General features: G+C 27.2%; 3 protein-coding genes across 4 annotated transcripts; all 3 read right to left on the reverse strand.

The window, feature by feature from the left end:
* Positions 1-44: 44 nt before the first annotated feature.
* Positions 45-5,972, reverse strand: LOC113558487 (ATP-dependent 6-phosphofructokinase-like; the record flags this gene model as incomplete). The annotated part of the gene is made up of 16 exons (XM_026963953.1): positions 45-135; positions 215-419; positions 674-771; positions 1,408-1,537; positions 1,596-1,695; positions 2,692-2,844; positions 2,908-3,069; positions 3,219-3,362; positions 3,423-3,486; positions 3,742-3,932; positions 4,036-4,224; positions 4,876-4,984; positions 5,061-5,271; positions 5,346-5,535; positions 5,605-5,756; positions 5,885-5,972. Coding segments are annotated over 16 exons (2,277 nt in total), but the record flags the coding sequence as incomplete, so codon positions are not given.
* A 4,906-nt stretch (positions 5,973-10,878) lies between these two features.
* On the reverse strand, positions 10,879-14,508 carry LOC113557163 (fumarylacetoacetate hydrolase domain-containing protein 2). Its single transcript, XM_026962506.1, has 7 exons — positions 13,958-14,508; positions 13,813-13,888; positions 13,577-13,717; positions 13,333-13,492; positions 13,083-13,254; positions 11,121-11,208; positions 10,879-11,041 (listed from the first exon to the last, which is right to left on the reverse strand). The coding sequence occupies exons 1-7, from the start codon at positions 14,206-14,208 to the stop codon at positions 10,970-10,972; spliced, it is 960 nt and encodes a 319-aa protein (XP_026818307.1). The 5' UTR covers positions 14,209-14,508; the 3' UTR covers positions 10,879-10,969.
* Positions 14,509-18,031: 3,523 nt separating this feature from the next.
* Positions 18,032-22,475, reverse strand: LOC113556803 (WD repeat-containing protein 3-like). Of its 2 annotated transcripts, XM_026961962.1 has the most exons (15): positions 22,412-22,430; positions 22,184-22,324; positions 21,801-21,987; positions 21,478-21,711; positions 21,213-21,410; positions 20,911-21,066; positions 20,625-20,827; positions 20,218-20,359; positions 19,760-20,146; positions 19,473-19,694; positions 19,120-19,386; positions 18,801-19,049; positions 18,570-18,739; positions 18,248-18,473; positions 18,032-18,181 (listed from the first exon to the last, which is right to left on the reverse strand). In XM_026961962.1, exons 3-15 carry the CDS (start codon positions 21,969-21,971, stop codon positions 18,032-18,034), a joined length of 2,775 nt encoding a protein of 924 aa, XP_026817763.1. In that variant the 5' UTR covers positions 21,972-21,987; positions 22,184-22,324; positions 22,412-22,430. The 2 variants fall into 2 exon arrangements, with proteins under 2 accessions (XP_026817763.1, XP_026817762.1); XM_026961961.1 differs by having other exon boundaries at positions 22,184-22,475.
* Between the last annotated feature and the right edge of the window lie 108 nt (positions 22,476-22,583).

The raw sequence follows: 22,583 nt of genomic DNA on the forward strand, positions 1-22,583 counted from the left end.
TATTCACTAGATAATAAAAACAACTATTAACAGTTACGAGCTGACTATATAAATTGTTTCCAGTAATTTGGCTCTTCCAACACTTTAATTAGTGGTCTGAAATTTAGCCACCAAGATTTATTGTTAAATGTTTTTCTGTAAATTCGTGTAATATAGATAGAATATAAGAAATAATTATCATTATTTTTTCTAAATAAATAATTAGCAATATTACTCATTGTTAATAAATTTGAAATCATCTAATGGTGTAAAATGGAAATCACTCCTTGTTAAACCCAATAATACAGCTGAATTTGGCATTGTCACCTGTTCCGGATGTTGAGCTTGCATGTTATTTATCCATTCAACTGCCAGTTGCCCTTCTTTTAGAGCAAATGACCTATCAAATGGACTAGGTACACCACCAGTGGCAATGCTTCCTATAAGTAAGTGCCTAGTTAAAACCTAATACAGTAAAATCCCGTTACAACAAACTCTAGGGGACTGCATTTTTTTTCGTTATAAACAAAATTTGAATAAGCTTTTTATAAGCTCTGCTTTTCGGCGGGGGACTTCTTTGACTTTCGTTATAACGGGATTTTTCGTTGTATTGGTATTTGTTGTAACGAAAATATTATGTTGTTTATAGTATAAGAAGTATAAATGTATACAAATTAGAATTACTTAAAATTACCTAAAATAGACTTTCTAGTGACAAACGATTTTTTTCCTTCTTCAGTCAATAATTTATTTATAAAACTTGTGGTATAATTTTCATTGGCTCTTTCAGATCTACAAAAATCAAGTATATTTTACTAAGCAAAATAATATAATCTACAGTATATCTTCATACCTAAAAACAATTAAACCTACCTACCTATAATAAATATATTGAATAATTTAATGATCTATATATGCGGTATTGACTCTGTGGAATAATTTTTTTGGTCTAAATAGATCTATTCTAGCATACAAGATACCTATAGGCTACATGCACAATAATACTGAAGTTTAAATCCATAAAATGTGTGCTATCTTGAAAAATCAGGAGACGGGCATTCATAATATTATGATTAATAACCAGTTTCATTAAATATTAGTTCATATTAGAACATACCTATAACAGAATTCCGTAAATTTTCTTTTGTTTTAAAACGTGATTTCAGTTCCAATTAGAAGATGATTATGTGCTTAAATGTTTTTTTCACTTATAATTACTTTGATTATGTAACATAAAAATATCGTATTATAATAATTTACCCACGAAATCAGTAAATTATATTATTCGTAGATATAAGCTATCTAAATAGACAATACATACTGTTATAAACACATAACTCATAGTGTATATCAATTACAAAAGTATAATAATTGCAAAAGAAATATATTTGTATAAATGAGATATGGGTACATCAAATGTATTTTTACCTTAACACAAGTCCTCTGGTAATTTTTTTGGTGTCAAATTTCTCAACCATTCTATAAATACAATCCATTAAATCTATGATGCTGTGCTTTTCCTCAAAAATATACGAAGCGTCTGCACCGCATGCCAATGCTATATTAAATCGTTTATTATTAAATAAATGAAAGTAACAACTTAATAGTTATCTTACCCGTCATAGACGTTAAATAACCACATAATCCACCTAATATTTCAACCACAAAAACTCGTGGTGTATGACCTTCAGCCGATTGTCTAATAATGTCACACAACTATAATTTAAACATTAAACATTATTAGTACCTATGTAGATGTATGGATATTTTTTTTAATCAAACCTATATGCAAAAAGCAAAACAATTAACAATATACTCAATTCAGCTTAATGATCTAGGCTATGTTAAATATGAACCTGATACTCTGATAGAAAGTTTATTTTTGTAGTAACTGTCATGTTCTAATTTATATTAATCAATTAAATAAAGTACTAAACCTCTGACTAAACCATTATCATTTATTTATATAGGTATGACTATTGAATGACCAGGAAGAGGGCGATCTTCATCGCCGAAGGTAAAATGACTTATTCAATTGCGTGTCATACTTGTGTGCGTGTGCAAATGCCACGGGCCCTCGGCTTGAAGGGGGAAAGGGCATTATTACTCAACGTTTAGGTTACCTATGCAATATGCATTATCACTCAACAAAAAAATTAAATAAATACAGTTATGTACAAAAAAATAAAAAAATTATTTTCAATTTCAAATGTTTCTCATTTTCTCAATCTGATATCAATATATCATTGTTATATAAATTATAAATTTATATATATATCTATATTATTTAGAATAAAAAGATGTAGGAGGTGGGCCTTTCTTAGTTGTACACACGTGCCCATTTTTGGGATAAACCGCCACTGGGCTTATTATGTAACAAAAAGATGGGTAGGGCTTCGCAACATACCCAGTTTTTTCATTGAAATTTTGCTCCTACGTGTTATTTTTGGTAAATAAATACTTCAATTGTTTCTAAATATGTCCTATATAGTATAGACCCTATTTTAAAGCAACAACTGGTGACAAAAAAAAAGCTGTCACCACCGCGCATTTCCACTGTAAAAATGTCTTCTAACACATCTCTTAAGCTTGTGCAGTCATAGCGTTATGCATACCAGTATCGATCACCTATAACCGCGTATATCACACCACCGCAATACGTGTATAGCCGAGCTATCGATCTTATTTGAAAATTAATATGATGAAAATTACCTTAACAATTTGATTTAAAGCTGTATCTGCTCCCAATGAGAAATCAGTTCCTGGAATGTTGTTGCTATACGTAACGGGTACCACTACTAAAGGTATGCAAAACTCTTTATATTTTTTCCGGTAATCATACATCAGGATACCAGTCTTTAAAGCCTGCAAACAAAATATAATTAATATTATTTGTTCAATTTTGTCGTATTTCAAGAGTTATTATACTTCTGTTCCTCCAGCAATTATACACGAGCTAATATTTAAGTTTTTCATTTGCATCGCAACCTTTTTCATCATTTCATCATCAGGAATTGTTCTTGTTATTCCTAACTTAACACCACCTTGATTTAGCCAACCAATAACACTAGACCACTGGAGTTCAATAACCTGTTTTTCATAAAAAAAAATGTATGTATACATATATATCTAACAACACGAATTAATATGTGTGCACACTATGCATGCATTTACATTAATGATGCTCCCCTTTTTTAACAAACTAATACATAATTAACCGACTAATTGAATAAAGTTACTTCGCCTTTTATAAATCCATCAATACTGAATTTTGCTCCGAGTACCCGATGTTTTGATGCTATTGATGCTCGAACTATAGAATACATCAATGCATTTATTCCATTACTAGAGCCTCCGATATTCAATATTAAAGTTATTTTCCCCTAAAATATTTACTTTTATTATCACTAAAATGTCATAGAATTGGAAATAAAAATACGAACGTCTAGATTAATGATTTCTTTGCTTATCATTTGCTTGTAGGTCGCTAAATTTTGACCAAAACTTCTGAAAATGGTTCATTTAAACACAGAAAATTAGTGAATAAGAATAAATTTCTTGAAGCTTTTATAAATTTGTTTTTATTACCTACCTACTAAATTTTTATTTTAGTAAATACATCAATGTTAGTTTAAACTTTTTAAGAGAAATATGACTTTTCGTATATAATTATACAGGCACCTCCCCCCCCCCAATCCATCAACTAAAAATACAATTTTTTTAATGATATATATTATTCAAAGTAGTTATTATTAAACGTACTGGCCTCGAAGTGTCAATGCTTTATCGAAATCTTTCTGCTCAATGGCTTTTGATATTTCCAATGTATTTCTAACACATTCCATTAATGATTGATGTTCAATTGTATTAGCATTAAGACATACAACTTTTGGTTCAGATTCTTTTGTGGCTTCTAGTAAACACAAAACAGCATGTGCGCCCATGCGTGAAGCCTAACACAGTAAAAAAAAAAAAAACAAATACAAATAAATAAGTTTATAAAATATAAGCTACAACGTCAAAATTATTTAATAAAAATTTATATTAAGTACCTACCAAAATTCTATCAAATGCTGAAGGACTTCCCCCTCTTTGAACATGCCCTAAAACGGTTACCCTAGCGTCTTGATGTAATCTATCTACTAAAACATTTTTTACCATTTCTGATGTAATTGCAGTACCATTTATGTCAACTGCTCCTTCCGAGATAATTATAATGTTTAACCTTTTACCATATTTTCTTGCCTAAAAAAATATATGTTTTATTGACAAATTCATTCAAACTTGTCTTCTATTTAGTAATAAACAAATTTAATAGCAATAGTGATGGGTGATAACTAGTGCCCGGATTTTAATGTTCAAAAAATGATCGTAAACTGCTCTACAAAATAGTCAAAAAATAATTTTTAAGTTAAAAGTTTTAACCACAATAATACCCTTAAAATGTACTTAAATTTTTATCAATAAATTTGATATTTATTTTTATTTTTTATTTAGTTTATTTAGTTTTTAATTATTTTTTAATAATTCTTAGATTAAAAAATGTACGATGGATGTAATGAAGCAATAAGTAATGACTTATATCAGTGATGATTTCTACATTTCCCTACTTTTTAATGGTGAACTATGTATTAAACTTAACAATATTTACCATAACATTTTTAATTAGAAATCAAACCAAAACGTACACTAAATAATAAATATTAATAAAATGATCTAAAAATGCTAAAAAAATATTTATTATTAAAAATAATGCAAAATTCAAAGTGAAAGTTGCACTTTTGAAATATCTATCTTTTACATGAATTATGGGCAGAATGATATTTATACGACTTTGTAATTCATGGAATGCAGGTTACAGGTAAATACCTAGGTAATATAGAAATTTTAGCATACCCTTTGTACATTTTTACATAATTTATCCGGCCATTCCAATTTTTGCGGCCATTCCCTAATGAATAAGTAATCAGCTTCACACATCAACGCACTTTTTACAGCTAAATAACTGTATAATAAGACATAATGTAGTTGTAGTATTATTTACTTAAGTCTTAAATTGTCAATATTTAAATAATTATTACCCACAATTGCGACCCATAACTTCCATTATAAATGTTCTTTGATGAGAAAATGCCGTGCTTACAATAGAATCTATTGCTTCAAGTATTCGGTGAAGTGCTGTGTCAGCGCCAATAGTCATGTCAGTACCACTGAAATCGTTATCAATTGATCCAACAATGCCAACCAAATTTAAATGGTTAAATCTTCTTGACGTTTCTTCATCTATCTCCCCTACGCAATTATTTAAAGGTTTGTTATCAGAATTCAGACCTCAAGGGAAATAAATGAATAAACAATATAATTACCTTTTTTTAAAAGTTCGTCAATATAGCTTGGCCATTCTTCACGAAAGATATTAGCACCAGACAAGGAACCGTCTCCGCCTATTACCACCAAGTTAGCAATGCCAAGTGATATCATATTTTTAGTCGCTTTCATCCTACCTTCTTTAGTCATAAACTCCATACACCTTTTTGTTCCAATAATAGTACCACCCTTAAGTTTAAAATTTTTTAAATAAAAAGCACTTAATCCGCAATTAAAACCGACATCTTAAAACCATACCAAATTTAGAGTAAAAGATACGTCATACCAATTAGCTTTTGTTATATATTCATTGCCTTCAATAAGTCCATAATATCCCTCTTTGACGAAATAAACGTTTACACCTAATTGAATTGATACTCTAACAACAGATCTTACAGCCGCATTCATTCCTGGAAAATTACATACATACAGTGTCTAACTATGAAGTGTTCCTATAACTGTTACTCTGTTAATAAAGATAGCTACAGAGTACAGGTAATATAATGATCACAAAGTTTTTCATTATCGAATTTCTTACCTTGAGAGTCTCCCCCACTAGTTAAGACTGCTAATGTTATATTTGAGTTCTTTTCACGTGGATATTTCTTAAAAATCAATTTAAAATCATAAGATTTCCTAAACATAAACAAAAAAAACGTATCAAAAATTATTTAATGACATAACAAATACAATTAAGAGGATACTAACATTTTATTGAATTTTCCAATTAAATATTTAATAATATATAATATACGTAATAAATATTTTGTTTGTTTTTTTTTTTTTAAGTGTGACGTTATAAACACTAAAATAACTAACAGACTTCTATTAAACGTTTTCTATTCTTGGCTGATATTTTCCAAAGACTTAAAAATAATTTATTCAAGGACAATATATTATTACCTATTGTTTAGTTGTAGTTTTTGATTGATATTAATTCATAATATTATTGCAATAATATATGCATAATTAATATCAAGTATGGTTTATTAAAATAATATATTAATCATTCTTACAAATATGAAATAATTGTATAAGTAACAGTAACTATTGGCATATTCTAATGACTATGCATTTATGCTTTTTTTAATTACGTATAATGTTGATTGACAATAATGCAAATTTAGATACACTCATCACTACCTACTTCTCTTGCACGGTCCGTGTTTTGGTGAACTAGACCGAATCAGTTAAGGAGATGCAGTACTGACTTTTTCTGTCGCTATCTAATACACCCGGAACATAAAAAATTAGAAACTTAGACGTGTTCTTTGCCAAATGTACCAATTAATCTAGTGAAGCGATAATAAATTTGAAAACAGAATTGAATTTGTTGGCAAGTTTACTTGACATCAACTTTCACAATTTTTTTATTTCGAACACGGTCAAATGGCCGTCGTCGTTTCACCGTCGCCACTTCGCCGTTAAAAAATACCCGATAGGATGCATTTATAGATCAAATACGGCTATGGCAAAAATAAAGCGGGGAGAAGTCCACTTAAAAAATTATAAAAAGGTGGGCAAACTGATATCGCTCTGCTATGTATTAGAGATGAAGAGTAAGTCACTATAATGGATGTGTTAAATTTGAATGCAATGACAGATATCATTGTATGCGAAAAACGATTCTGAGCGGAGATGATTCGTCAGTCTAGGATAATTCGTAGGATATATTATATTATTACCTATATTTAAATTGTAATATATCGTAATTTTACGCGATTTCGTAAAAAATTAAATTTCATACGTTCATAAAATTATTTCAACGCTAGAAAATTTTTTTTCAGTTACTTAAAGGAAAACTTATGAAGAACCTTGTTTTGGTTTTTTAACCTTAGGTATAATTCACAAAAATTTTAAGAATATTCAACTTCAAAGTCCCTCACAAATTTTCGCGTTTTTGATATATTTAGTAAACATTTGAACTTTAAATGTTTATAAACAAAAATTGTCACTAAAGATTTTTGATTTTTTTTTTTTACTACAATAAGTACAACTTATAATAAACCTCGTATTAAATTTTAAAGATTTTTTGGTTAGCCAATTTTTTTTTATAGTAATTTTAAAAAAAAACTTAGAAAATTTTTCAATTGTCTATAAATAGCTTAAAAAAAGTCAAAATATTTTGAAAATTTCGTAAATATATATAACGCTAACATAAAGTAAATACAAGTAGGTATATACAATGATTCGTTTTTGAGTTACAGCAAAATCAAAAACTGATTAAGTATACGTAAAAATTTATCACTTTTTTAGGGTTTTTCCTACGGGTTTGATAATTACTGAACATTTTTTTATTTTTGACCACCTAAAGTACCAACTAGATTAATTTTCCTTTTCATAGAGGTGCATATTGGGTATTTTTTAACGGCGAAGTGACCTCACGTCGAAGTGGCGATGGCGATATGGTTTTACGGTGAAGCGGCGACGGCAAAATGGAGACGGCGATGTGTCCTAAATCGCATTTATTTTATCACCTTAAATTCAGAAAAGTTATACTAAAAAAGTAAAAATTAAATATTGTCATATTTAAATTGTTGAAGAAGTTTTAAGCAAAAAATAAATGTGGGAAAGTCGACCTCTAGTAGACTTTTAAGAACAAATTCAAATCTGTTTTTAGATTTATTATCATACACTTCACTGGATTAATTGGTACATTTGGTTAACAACACATCTAAATTTCTATGGAAGGAATTTTAATATTTATTGCTAGGGCTCGGAGATTGATGCATATTGTATTATTTTTTTTTCGGAACTTTTTAGAGGATGCTCTCTTGGCCACAAATGTGTTTCATTAGCATGTGAATCTGAATAATTAATTTTTATTTTACATTTTTTCGCATTTTTTGGTGTTTATTACTTTTTAAGTCATTTTTTGACATTTCTAGGCCATTTTCTCACATTTTTAGTTATTTTTACTGATTTCACATTAGTTCACTTCTTATAGTTTCTTGTCGATTGCCAATATGCCGATAACTTACTTAAAACTTTGAAATTACCACGGACTAAGATTAGTACTTATTAGATTTTATCAGACGCCGTTGTCGTGTTGTAGTGAATATTATTGTAGGTACTTAAATTTTATTATTTTTTCGTAATATTTACAAAATGTCAAAAATTAAAACGTCGGTTAGTGCTCGTCTACGTCTTCTATATTTGTAATTTTTTTATTTAATTTTTAAGTACATTTTGTATCATTTTTATGTCATATTTTGAGTAATTTGTAAGCTTTGATAAATGTAAATAGAATTTTATATTAAAATAAAGTACAATTATAAAGAAAAATTATTTTTATTAATTTAAAAACAAATATTTGCATTATATTTTTTGTCATTTTTTAATGTTTTTAAGATCATCAACTTCCCAGCCCTATTTATTACCTATATAAGTACCGCTAATAAGTAGTTATGATTATTGAAAATTATTATTGTATAATAATTATTTATGTTGGGAATGACGAATTTTATGATTAATTTAGACAGCTTTATTATGACTATTTTTACTGTTATCGATTTTAATAAGAAAACTTCTAACTTAAGAAGTCCTAAGAAATCGCACTGCATCTGGGTTTTTCTCTTTGTTTTTCCAAGAAGTTAATATTGACTTAGAAAGATTAAGTCTCAAATTCATGCATTCCTTTTTTCCTTATATGGTATATATATCCTATAATACAAATTTACAAACAATAGGTACAAACATTAATCAACAGCACATTATTTCAATAAAATATTGTGTGCCTGAGCTTAATACATTATAAGTATAATCAATAATAATATAGAAGTGAAGATTAATACCTTAAATAATTACAGTAGACACTAAACACATAATATACTTTTCAGCTATTAGAAACCAAGCAATGCCTTTCTATACTCAAATTTGCTTCTCTGCCTATTATTCAATTTAATTCATTATTCTTATTTTATATTTTATAAATATAATATTATGAAAATATATCGAAAAATCTATTTCTTAATTACTTCTACAGACCGGATTCCCGTGCAATTGCATCTTTTTAAGAGGACGTCTCGCCCGCATGTGTTGCTTCGTCTTACACACGTACGACATAGTACATTTTCGTTCACCAGTTTCAATAGTGTGAATTTAGTTTTAATATTAGATTGAATTGACCTATTATCAAACTTTTACATAAGAACATTATCTGTGTTCTTTCGTTGGTTTTTCACGATAATTTAATTTTTAGGTGAGTTATGAGTATGAAATTATTAAATATTTTAAAATTATCATAATTTACTTAAACATTAAAATATCGTAAAAAGCCAACGAGATAACACAGATAATGTTCTTACCTAAAAGTTTGATAATAGGTCAATGCACTCTAATACTAAAACTAAAAGTACACTATTGAAAATGGTAAACGGAAATTTACTGTCGTACGTGTGTAAGACGGATACAACACGTGCGGGTGAAACGTCCTCTAAAGTGACAAAAGACATGATTTTACCAAAAAAAACTTAGAAATGTACATGATTATAAATTTTAATTAAAATATTGTAATGTCAGTTTATTATTATTTTATTATTTAAATTAAATTAAATTTTAAATTTTATATTTTAATATGATAGTTGATGCCAACTAATAAATAATAACATTAAAAAAAAAAAAGTAGTAGTAAAAATAAAATTTGAAGTACTTAAAATGAAAATTTTGTTTTAGTATGATTTTGCACATTTTAACATTTAAATTTCATGTTTTTAGGTCTTAGCTGCACAAAAATTCGGTCTTTAGTCATAATAAATTAATTTTAATTTTAAAATGTAAATACTTGTGATAAATACTTTATATTTTAGCAATTTTTAATAAATTATATCCTGCTCTCTTGTGGATGTAATGCTTTACATGTACCACAACATTACTCCTGAGTCCTGATAATAATTTTGCATTTACAATTTTGCGTTTAATATTTTGCTATGCTCCTTTGACGTAGAACCTAAATACAAGTCTTTAACAAATCAGCAATGTTCTGCTAATGATTAATACTAATATATCTAAACTAATCGAAATAATAAATTAATAAAATATTAAAATTGTTTATAGTTTTATTAAATAAATCATCTTTTGGTCACTATAGTCTATAACTCATTTTTACAAGAATTTATTAAATTAATAATATAATTATATATGTCAAACGATAAAATGTTAATCTTTGCAATCTTCAACTTTAGTTGATTTTGTTCTACAATATCCATTAAATTTAAGAACATTTTTTGAATTTTATTTATATAAGATTTTTAATAAGATAAACTAAACTTAATAATGTTGTAATATAAAAACCAGATATTTAGAAACAAATGTAATTTTGCAAAATTGATATTCTAATAAAATACTTTTTTTTTGGAAATAACTACTTTTCTTTTTTTATATTTTTAAAATTTGACAATTATTTACCTATACACACATATATATATATATATATATGTAATTTTAAAGTATGTATAAATTATTTAACCATTATTTAATAATTTTAATTACATTTTCAAATGATTCAAAATTATTAATTGTATACATATACATTTAAAAATACATTTTGCAAATTTGCTTAAAAGTATAACGAATTATTTAATATTTATAACAGTTTAACAAATACTAATAATGGTCTTGAATATTATTCATCTGCAATTACTGGATTTTTCATTTTACCAATACTTGATATTTCACTTTCGATGACATCTCCAACCTGAAAATACATAAAAAAAATTATTTTGATGATTGTAATACTCATTGTAACTATGGCATAATTTATGAAAAGTTCATACTTTTAAAAATTCTTTTGGTTCTCGAAATACACCAACTCCACTAGGTGTCCCAGTAAGAATAATGTCTCCTGGCAATAATGTGATCAAACTAAAAATGTTTAATACAAATATTAATCAGTGATACATTTTGAATTAATAATATTATTTAAATTTTCTTGATTTTGATATTACTTATACAATAATTTTAAATAATAATAATAATTATTATTAACATAAAAAACTGGGTGGGCTAACCCAAGCCACCCTCCTAGTTGCGCCTACGATTTTGATAATAATTTTTAAATTTTGGTATATATTTTAGAAAATCAGGTTTTAAAATGACCAGTTTTAAAAAATCTGTATTTTAGAAAATGAAACTAAGAAAATTACCAACTATTGGTAAAGAATTACAATAAAATTCTATATTTGTGATTGGAAAGAATTGAAATGTCAAAATACCAATTTTTAATCTAATATTATGTTATACTGTAATCATAATCAAGTTTTATTTTATTATTGTTATAAATTATTATAGCAGACGCATAATATAGTTGAATATCTGTAATTAGTTTATATCAAACAGAGAAGATGAAAATTATCAAAAAATTATTCACATTAGTCCAATGCCGTACATCATACGCTTGTACTTGCTTGGTGTTACAATTAAAATAAATAGTAGAGTATGAAAAAATGCCAAAAATGCAACAAGAAAATTTCTAATATTACTTATAATATAATTATGCAGTAAACAAAATAAATATATCTATTAGTTGTATATTCTAAAACTTGAAAGTCTAATATATGATTTTCTAAAACCATTATTTAAATCTCAATATTTAAAACATCTTAGAAATATACATTGTATGATATTAATATTGTAACAAATTAGCAATATTGTTGTTTAATTAATAATATAATTATATACTAAACTGCACAAAATTTTCAATTAATTAACCACCTATAGCTTAATTTGACAACAATAAAATAATTAAACTCATTTAAGTTTAACTTGATAATTTATTTAATACTTGTATATTTATATTTAATCATTGACTGTACTAAAATCCAGTAATAAAGCAATACTTATATTCAAGTAATCACTTGAAGTATATCACACATAAACTCACATTTATCATTTTATTCTAGTTCACAAGTAGAAAGTAAAAGTAAACAATAATAAATGGATAATTTTATTTTGCTGTAATAATGTTAAGTTTTATTAGTAAATTGATTAATAAGTACTTATATGAAATTAAAATATAATACATACATACACACATAGGCGTGCGCGCGGGGCGAGCCGGACGAGCCCCGGCTCAACTGGAATCTTTTTAGGGGCATAGTAAAATTTCAAATTTGTGTGTATTATATTTGACATGAAAATTGTATTTGTCGTAATAGTGAAATAAAATAAAAATATTTGTGTACAACCACATAATTTTTATTGATCTATTTATCTGACTAAAACATTGTGCATTAAATGTCAAAATATGTACCTACTATGACTGAAGAAGTACTAAAGAGTCTATAATCCATAGTATAGACAATGGCCTAACGCCTATGGGAAATAAAAAAATTAATTTATCAATTATTACATAATTACACATTTTTATATTACCTACTAAGTTTATATGTATTATAATTAGATATAAAAAATGCATTGGTATGTATTAATATAATATGTAATTTTATTTTTAACTTAAAAAATATACAAATACTTATGCCTAGCACATTAATGTCGTATGCACATTGCACATACAACTTGATTCTATTTGCATAGGTATATACATGTACACAATTTTAAATTTACAATTATTACAATTATGTTGTAATAAATATTACAGTATATTTATGTGTCAAAAAAAATTAGGGACACTGTTCAAGTGTTGGGGCATTAATTCTTCCAGGCTGGACCGGAAATTAAAGTCTGCGCACGCCTATGCATACACATATATATATATAATTATCATATTATGTACTTACTTTGACAAAAATGAAACTAGTTTATCAACTCTGTGAATCAGTTCTCCAGTTGAACCACTTTGTTTCATGACACCGTTAATTAAACATTTTATCTGTAGTAAATGTGGATCAGGAATTTCATTTTTATGTACCAGAACTGATCCCAAAGGACAAAATGTATCCATACTTTTTGCTATGTAATAAATCCTCAATTTATTGTATGTATATATATATAGTAGCAAAATAATATCATACTACGATAATTATTTACCAATCAACCATTGTCCATTATTTCTAGTTTTCTGCCAATCTCTTGCTGATATATCTTGAGCGATAGTATATCCAAATATATATTTGTATGCATCATCAACACCTACATTTTTACATATATTTCCAATGACTACAGCCATTTCAACTTCCCAATCTAATGCCTAGAATGTAAATAATAGTTAGCAATTAAAAATAACAATAATAAATATAATAAAAATTGGAAAATTTGAGAACTAGTTATTTACTTTTGATTTTGATGAATGCTTTACGGCATCATTTGGGCCAATAATTGTGCTTGGGAATTTTGAAAAAAAGAATGGCTCTATGGGATATGGTTTATTTTGTTCATCACAGTGTCCTTTATAATTCAACCCTACACATATAACCTTGAACATATTAAATACATCATTAATCAAATAATAATAAGTATGTAAGTATAGGTACAACAATTATTATTATGATTGTGTAATAGTAATCTTACTTTATCTGGTTTAGTAATACATGGTAACAACTCAACCTGATTCAACTGCAAGACTTTCTTTTTTTCTTTAACTATCCTTCAATAAAACAACAAGGTATATAATTAATGGATATCTGTTTGTATTAATTTGTTATTCTATACAAACTTTTCAATTCTTTCAATTGAGTATTCACTGTGTAAAAACGATACCATATCAACGGGAATAGTGGGATCTGCAGCATTCAAGCTCACTATTGATTCACTGCCATTCAGTTGGATACCCAAACCTCGATCACAACCATCTCTATATTGAACAAATCTCATTGCTTGGTGACTAATGCAGCTAAAACTTTTAACATGGTTCTGTGTTGTAATTGAGTTTTTTAGAAATCGACATAAAACACGGCTAAAACTCATATTGATATTTTGTGAATTAAAATATATGTATTGTGGAAAAACGCAATATAAAAATAAAAATAATAGCAGTAGCTGGTATTGAGTTAATCACAAGTGCTCAAAGAACTTAATTAGTTGTTTTAACAATTTTCACATAAAAAATATCGATATTTTAATAATGTCTTTACTCGGTAGACTACATTAACTATTTCGGTAATCTGTTATAATATTGTCTTCATTTATTATTATCTGGATGTACTTGCTGTATAATAGTAGTGTACCTACTTATACAATATATTGGTGTTATAGACTAGACTAGTGTCTACTACGTCTTTATCTGCTTATCACATTGCGATAGATAATAATATTATTGATATTAAATTTATGACCGATGTTTAACTAAGGCACTATATATACATATTATATATATATCTAGTGCTCTAGTTTAATGACAATGAATAAAATATCTCTAATCGTGTGTTACAGTCATACACAAAATATTATCATGTATATCATCCATCATCTATATTTTCACTCTATTACTCTAGACTCATCGCATGAAATCAAATGGTTGACGTGTGTATCATAGACTAAGTAGAGCCCGAATTTGTATGTATTTGCATACAAATTATTTTATTTGCTTAAAAAATAGCTATACCTATACAAGACACACATTTTAATCTGAATCCAATGAATCTTTATGCAAAGTTTAAATCAAGTGACGGCAAAGAAGATTTGAACGTCAATAGACGTACAGTATAGTATATAGTTGATACCTACACAGGACATTGCATTACAACTATTTTCAAATATTTTAATTATTTAAAAATTTTAAAAACTTAAAATTAAACTAGTTTTAAAAAAAATTTTACTAAAATTAATAATGTACTTTGCATATTTAGAATAATTTTAATGCATATTTAGATAATAACAAGTTCATAAATTTATATTTTGTATGTTATTAGACTGTAGTGCGTAGAATTTCGGGCTCTAATTAATAGGTAGTAAACTAGTAACTATAGTCTACAAACAGTAAGCATTATAAATATAAAATAATTTTTTTTTATTATATATATACTACATAAGTTAACTACAATATGAGTAACAATTGATGAATATTAATTGTTACATACTAATTAGTAATTATCATGGCTAACTATCTATAACCGTGATTGCATATAATATAAAGCCATAGACATAATATTATGTCTGTGTATAAAAAATATGCATAAGGCATATACATTTTTTATAAATATAAGCATGTTTTAATTTAAAATAATTTTAATTATTTTTAACCATTAATAATTTATTTAAAATTGTAAATATTAAAAATCTATTCGGTCAATGCACAGGAAATACTCTTCTTTATAAAATATATAATAGGTGCTTTTACCCTAAACTGAACCAAAGAGTCGTAATCGTGGAAATACGGAGTATCTTTATTCCTATATTATGTGGGAGATAGACAGAGAAAACAAATGCTGGTGTAGCAGCCCCTTAATTAAAGCCTATATTTGGAATTCTCTAACTGATGGTATGTGGAAACACATATCATTAGGTACAATATATAATACACAGTGTTATAATCTATTGAGTACAACTAGTGTCTAGTGCAAGTATCTATCCTTATTATATAGAAATGTATATTTAGACATACCTACTATTATTCTGACAACCAGTTGGTCATGATTAACTTATATAATTATATACTATACAGAGTTCATATGACTTATCTTATAATTCCATTCAAAAAATTATGAATAAGATTTATGTTGATACTCGTGTAATTTATTTGTAAACAATAGAGCTATAAAAATGTTTTATGTTCAGCATCAAGAACTATAAATAAAAATAATTAATACTAGTTAGACAGTTAATGCCTAGTGGATGTTGTCTATCATCAGGTTAATTCTAAAATTAATTATTAAACACAAAATAAAGTGTAAAAATCATTAACACATAGCAATTAAAATAAATAATTAACAATAACATTCAGTTTTGTAAAATTTTAAAATTCAATTCCTTAAAATTTATAAAAAACTTTAAATTAAATTTTCAAGGTTTAAATTTAGAAAAACAAATTTTATTTACAAAAAAAAATTTTTATATGTCTAAATGGTAAATCAAAAACAGCCAATTTATTTTGAAAATTATCTTATGCTTAAAAATACTTGTATGGATGATGGCATGGTGCAGAAATCTAAGCAATTGTATACTAATGGCATCAGCATACTCAACTTATAAGATATTCTAGTATTCCCTAGTTAAACAACTAAGTCTCTCTCATACAAACTGGCAGTATCAAATATCATCATTATTGATAAATAAAAAAAACGTAATAAGCAGTGGCATGTATGGAGGGGGGCCGGAGGCCCCCTAGGCTAGAACCCATAGTGAAATTTCAGATTCAATCAAAACATTTTATTATGCATTTTGCTTAATTTACTATAAGTATAATGTAATAATAAATATGTATTTATAAATTAAAATTCCTCTATTTATATTATTTATATCAAAATTAAAACCATCAGTCTACCTAAAAAATGTTTTAGATGTATATGCAGCCATGCTGGTGGTAAATTGGCTCATAGTGAAAATAATTCCTTTATACTGATGGGAAACCTTTTATCAGTTATTAATAAAACTAAAACCAATTAAAAAAATTAGAATATTTAAATGTGTATAATACTAATATTTTGTAGGTAAATATGTATATTTAATTTTGTGTTTTAATTTAATGTTATAATATGCAGGATTGCGATAGTTATTTAAATGTCAATTTAATGTATTATCCGTTATTTTTAGAACAATTTTATTCTTACTTAAAGAAGCCTCATGTCTGATAATTTGTTTAAAGAACATTATATTCGTATTCAGCGGAATCAATTTTATGCTGTTAGCTTTAAAGTTTGAGTAAATTGACCTATTATACTTAAAAGGTAATATTATTATCTTAGATATATCATAGGCTTTTATTGATATTTTAATTCTCAAGTTATAGTTACTTTAAAATTCTCATTTCTCACTTTCAATTTATCAATGATATGATTGATGCCCATACATATTATTATTACCTTTTAGTTTGTTTATATGTAAATTGACTTTAAGAGAACGCCATATCCGCATATGTTGTCTCTGTCTTACTAACATATATCATAACAAATCTTTGTTCAGCAGAATACATTTTGTGATGTTAGCTTTAATATTAAAGTAAATTTATCTATTATCAAATTTAAAGGTAAGAATATTATCTAAACAATGACATACGTTTTCAATGATATTATTATTTTAAAGTGAGTTACAGCTATGTAAAATATAGTAACTTTAAAATGATCATATCATTAAAAACATATGTCATTCTCTAGATAATACTTTTACCTTTAAATTTGATAATAGGTAAATTTACTCTAATACTAAAGCTAACATCACAAAATGTATTCTACTGAACAAAAATTTGTTATGATATACGTTAGTGAGACAGAGAAGTAAATGGCATCCATTTAATATTAATGCTAACAGTAAAAAATTGATTCTGATGAATGCAAATTTGCTGTTTTACATTTGTAAGATAGAAACAACGCAGTGGGTATGACGTCCTCGTAATCAAAAATCAATTTTAATCAGAACAATAGTAAGTATGTATCATATATACAAATTAAATTTATTTTTCTTATATCAAAGAAGATAATTCCAATAAACCATTTTACTTTCTTAAGTAGTCAAATTGAATATAATGTGATAATAATGCATAAATTGTAACTATTTAACAATAAATTATTCAAAAGTATCTTTATTCAAATATAGATTACAAATTAGATTGAATAATTTACATAAAAAATACATATTAAATATTGACAATAACAGTTTTTAACAGCTTTTGCTTTTGTCGTTTTCTTTTCTTTTGAACATTTTGTGTAATGTTGAATACCAATTCTTCTTCTTCTTGGCTATTGTTTATAAACATCAACGAATGTAAATTTTCTCCCACTAAATCCTATTTAATATACAATTAATTCAAATTCATTTTAATACAATCAAGTAATTATTAATCAATACATACTCTAAATTCATTTGTTTTCTTTGTAGCGAGTACATTTAATTGCCTTAGAATAGGCATCATATCTTTGACAGATGTTATTGGTTTGTGCAATGTTTGTACTAAGAATATGAGTGACCGGACAACTGGCTCAATTCCATGGTGCATATGATTTAACAATGGTATTAACGCTTCCATAAAATAACATACACTTGAAAAAGGCATGAGTAATAAAACCTCTTCTAACTCACTATAAATTAAATTAGTTTAATTTATAATTACCTTGTGTACAAATTATGATTATTGAAAAAAAAAAATAAAGATTATTCTAGTAAATTAAACTTGCCTTGAGCGTATTCTTTTAATAATTTCTAACAAATAATCGTCAGTGCTTTTAACATTAAAAGCAGTCATTATTATAGGTAATGACGGTTTCTCTATACCTTTATTTTCATTTTCTAATATGTTATCTTTGTATTCCTTGATTACATTTAAACACTCCAATAATAATTCAGCCTGAAAAATTTTTTTTTATTAATTAAGAATAATACATTCCAAGGGATAGACATTTTATTACAGCTTTTTCAGATGAAATGGTCTTTTTTGTCGGCAATGCAAGAACAGATGGTCCTCCGTACACATTTGTTTCTTCGCCTGTGGCTAATTCTTTTTCATCCTCTTGTGTTCTTTCTTCTTCCCGTTCGTCTTCTAATACAAGAGGCTCTTCGGTTTTCTCATACAAGCGTATGACATTGTCTTGCCCACAACTCGCAATATAATAACCATTTCCACTCACAGACATATTTTGGCATTCCCCTCTATGACCCTAAATCCAATAAAATGTATGACATAGTAAAAACAAAAGACAAATTATAATTAGTTCTTTTTTTATTTACTTGAAGTGTCAAGACTCTTTCAAAGACATCAGCATCCCAATGTTTAATGTTTCCATTCTTATCGGTAGTGAAAAATTGATGGGTCTTAGGAATAAATTTAATACTGGTCAATGTAGACTCTGTAGTTAGACGCCTATGACAGTCACCATAATCCAAGCCCCAAATTCTGATTGTCTTATCAGCACTTGCGGTTATAATAATTGATGAATCATAACTTATGTCCATATCATTAACTGGTAATGTGTGTCCATAAAGATCAATAAAGTGCTAAAAAAAAAAATGTTACTTTCATTATATAAAGCTATAAAAATTTTTATTATTACATGTTCAAAGAGTAAAATAGTAACACTCACCTTAAATGTATCCATAAAAAATATTTTGACAGTGTTATCCAAAAGAGCAACTGCTAATAATTTGTTATCTGGGCTTACTCTTGAGCACTGTACATTTTCATCTAACTCTAATGTCTTTAAGTGTAATAATGATAAAACTTTTCGATCAGAATTTGGCAAAGTTACTAATTCCAATTGCCATAGTTTAACTGTACTGTCACCACCACCCGTAACACAACCCAACTATAATGGTTATCAAAAAATATTGTATCAGAATAATAAAAAAAGAAAATTAACTTTATTTATACCTCATCTGGTAACATATAAATTGACTTTAAATCTTTTACATGAGCAGAAATGCTTTCAATAATATCTCCTGCAGCTATGTCAATTACTAACAATTTACCATCTTCAAGACCAACTAAAATGTGCCTGTCGCCAGGAAGCACACATAAACACTGAACAGGGCTAGATGTCTCTACAGTTCGAATGCAATTAAGAGTTTTTTTGTTCCACATCTTTACAGACTCTGAGCCTCCAGTGAATATAGCTAAATTGTCTGAACTAAATGCTAAAACTCTTACATTGGATCTATGGCCATGTAAAGAAATCTTTCGAATTAATTTTACTTCTTTACCAACTGCTAATGACACAGAATAAAAAGCTAAAGTGTTATCTGCCATACTCACAACAACCTGTTAATACCATAGAAATTATATTAAATATTTGACTATGAAACTCAAAATTTAAATTGATTTAATTTTACTTTGACATGGGTTTGATTTACTACCAAATCAACCGATTTAATTTTGTAGTCAGTTAAAATAGGAGGTAAACGTCGAACAACATCCTGTAATGCAGGATTTTTTTCATTTAAAAATGCTATATCTTCATCATTCTCACCGCGCCTATTGGACATAAACAAAATTAGAACTTAATAAAGTAAATTCAATAATAGTTAATACAAAAAATCACTAAAATTTTTTTTCCTATAGCCTGTGTTAAATATAAATAAATATTATGTAAATAAAAATTCGTCTTTATAATTTTGTCAACCTAAAATATCAAATATATTATGCATGTTATAATATATTGATTATCTTAATACGATTTAAATATTTCAATAACAAAATTTAAATACTATTAAATATGATACTTGACTTATTAACTTACTTTGAAGCTTTTTTTCTGAATTTTCGTTGACGATTACGCAAACGTTCTAATGCTTCACTATCTACACTAAAAATAAATAGTTCCAGCAATTTACCATGTCCATGAACACAAAGAACATGATTTGTATTATCTGTAGCTGAAGAAACAACACGGCCAGGACCTTCTCTCATTAAAGATCCACTTTTTTCACATTTTATTGAAGACTAAAAATTATAGAATTCATTATAAATTTCCATTTTATGTTTAATATTATGTATAATTATATACTAGTGAAAAAAATACTAACAGCAAAATCTAACAAGTTATCTGAAGACAAAAGCTCAGACATTTTAATCTCTGATTCTTCATCATTTGCTTTTGATATCTTCCAAGTACGTAGTTCTGCGTCATTGCTGCCAGCAACAACAAAATCATCATCGCGCAAAACAGACAAGGTCCATACCTAAATAAAATAAAAACAAAAATAATTTTTAAAGTTTAGTACCCATTTAGAGAATTGTTTCAAATTAATGTACATTTTAACGAAAGAGCATTTTAAGAAAAATAACAATACATAGTTATATATTTAAACTCATAAATAAATCTTACTTCAGTTACATGACCTGCTAATGTCTTGAAACAGTGCCCAGTTATTAAATCCCAAAACTTAATATAAGTATCCTTTGATGATGTCACCACAAGATTGTGCTTATTAATAAATTTAACTCCTGTAACCACACCTTTATGACCAGACAATCTATGTAATCCTTTTTCTGCTATGACATCCCAAATTACTGCTTCAGTATCCTACAAAATTAATAAACCATATTTTTTAATCTCATATATATTGTAGCTATGAACCTAAAGAACATACTTTGGAACCTGAAGCGAGCATGTGACCATGAGTGTCATAAGTTAGTGCAGTAATGGCAGAACGATGACCTTGGAATGTTCCAATTAGTTCACCAGTCGCCAAAGCAAACGTATTCACCAAACCATCAGAATAACCTACAGCAATATGTTTACCTTCTGGAGTAGTGGCCAACTTAACAACAGAAATCTTTTTCGATGTATTATTTTTCATGTCTTCATCTTCAATTGTCATAACCTGATTGATAATGAATAAATGTACATATATTATGTTTTTAGTGAAACAATTTAAACTAAAAAAGTTTAATTATAATTTAATATAATTACCAATTTTTCTAAACGCAAATCCCAAATTATAACATTTTCACAAGCACCAACAGCTACATATCTGTCAGAGATACCGTTCAACGTAACAAAGACTATGTTACAGTCAGGATGGCAAACAATATTGAAATTTTTGAATGGAACATAACGCAAGTATTGCTTGGTTATACCCATTTTAAATGATTTCGAACTAAAACAAATTATTATTAGAACACATCAGTCTTAGTTGAAATTACTTGAAAAGCACTATTTGTGTTCATTGCACATATTAAAACGGATAGGATTTTGATCAATAACTCGAGTGTTGTATGGAGGTGTTACAAACGACAACGAGTATTAATTGGGGACATTGTCAATCACCGAGTTATAAACAATGATTTATTTACCTAAAGTGATCAACAGCACAACGTTCTCTTCTTTATTTATGGTGTAGCAAACAAGTACGATTCATAGCAGCAGCACAGCGCAAATCACGATTTGGAACGATCGAGGGGACGGCGGTTTTTGTTTAATAACTTGATGTCGTACTGTATGAAAACGAAAATCAAAATAACGATACGGTTCTAAATGGGTGTATCACGATTAAATATTTACGCGTACGGTACGTGCCTCACCGAATAATTCCTTCATAGGTACTGTTGTAAGTCACGTGTTTGCTAGTAGCGACGCATTTTTATCAGACCACTGTCCACTGGTTATCACACCAGTAGCCGGGACTCACGGTTATAAAGAACTTTATAATCGTGCCGGGACTATAGTCCTTATTATCACTACAAGCGTATGATA

Source organism: Rhopalosiphum maidis, chromosome 3 (assembly GCF_003676215.2).
Source record: "Rhopalosiphum maidis isolate BTI-1 chromosome 3, ASM367621v3, whole genome shotgun sequence".
Lineage (NCBI taxonomy): Eukaryota > Metazoa > Arthropoda > Insecta > Hemiptera > Aphididae > Rhopalosiphum > Rhopalosiphum maidis.

Excerpts from the sequence above, each read along its gene's own strand:
- LOC113557163 (XM_026962506.1), bottom strand. The coding sequence starts at position 14,208 with ATGAGTTTTAGCCGTGTTTTATGTCGATTTCTAAAAAACTCAATTACA. Across the intron at positions 13,889-13,957 it reads TCAATTGAAAGAATTGAAAA|GATAGTTAAAGAAAAAAAGA; the intron begins GTTTGTATAGAA and ends GTTTTATTGAAG. Across the intron at positions 13,255-13,332 it reads TAATGGACAATGGTTGATTG|CAAAAAGTATGGATACATTT; the intron begins GTAAATAATTAT and ends TTTATTACATAG.
- LOC113556803 (XM_026961961.1), bottom strand. The coding sequence starts at position 21,971 with ATGGGTATAACCAAGCAATACTTGCGTTATGTTCCATTCAAAAATTTC. Across the intron at positions 20,360-20,624 it reads TTCAGAAAAAAAGCTTCAAA|GCGCGGTGAGAATGATGAAG; the intron begins GTAAGTTAATAA and ends TATGTCCAATAG. Across the intron at positions 18,740-18,800 it reads CCATTTCATCTGAAAAAGCT|GCTGAATTATTATTGGAGTG; the intron begins GTAATAAAATGT and ends AAAATTTTTCAG.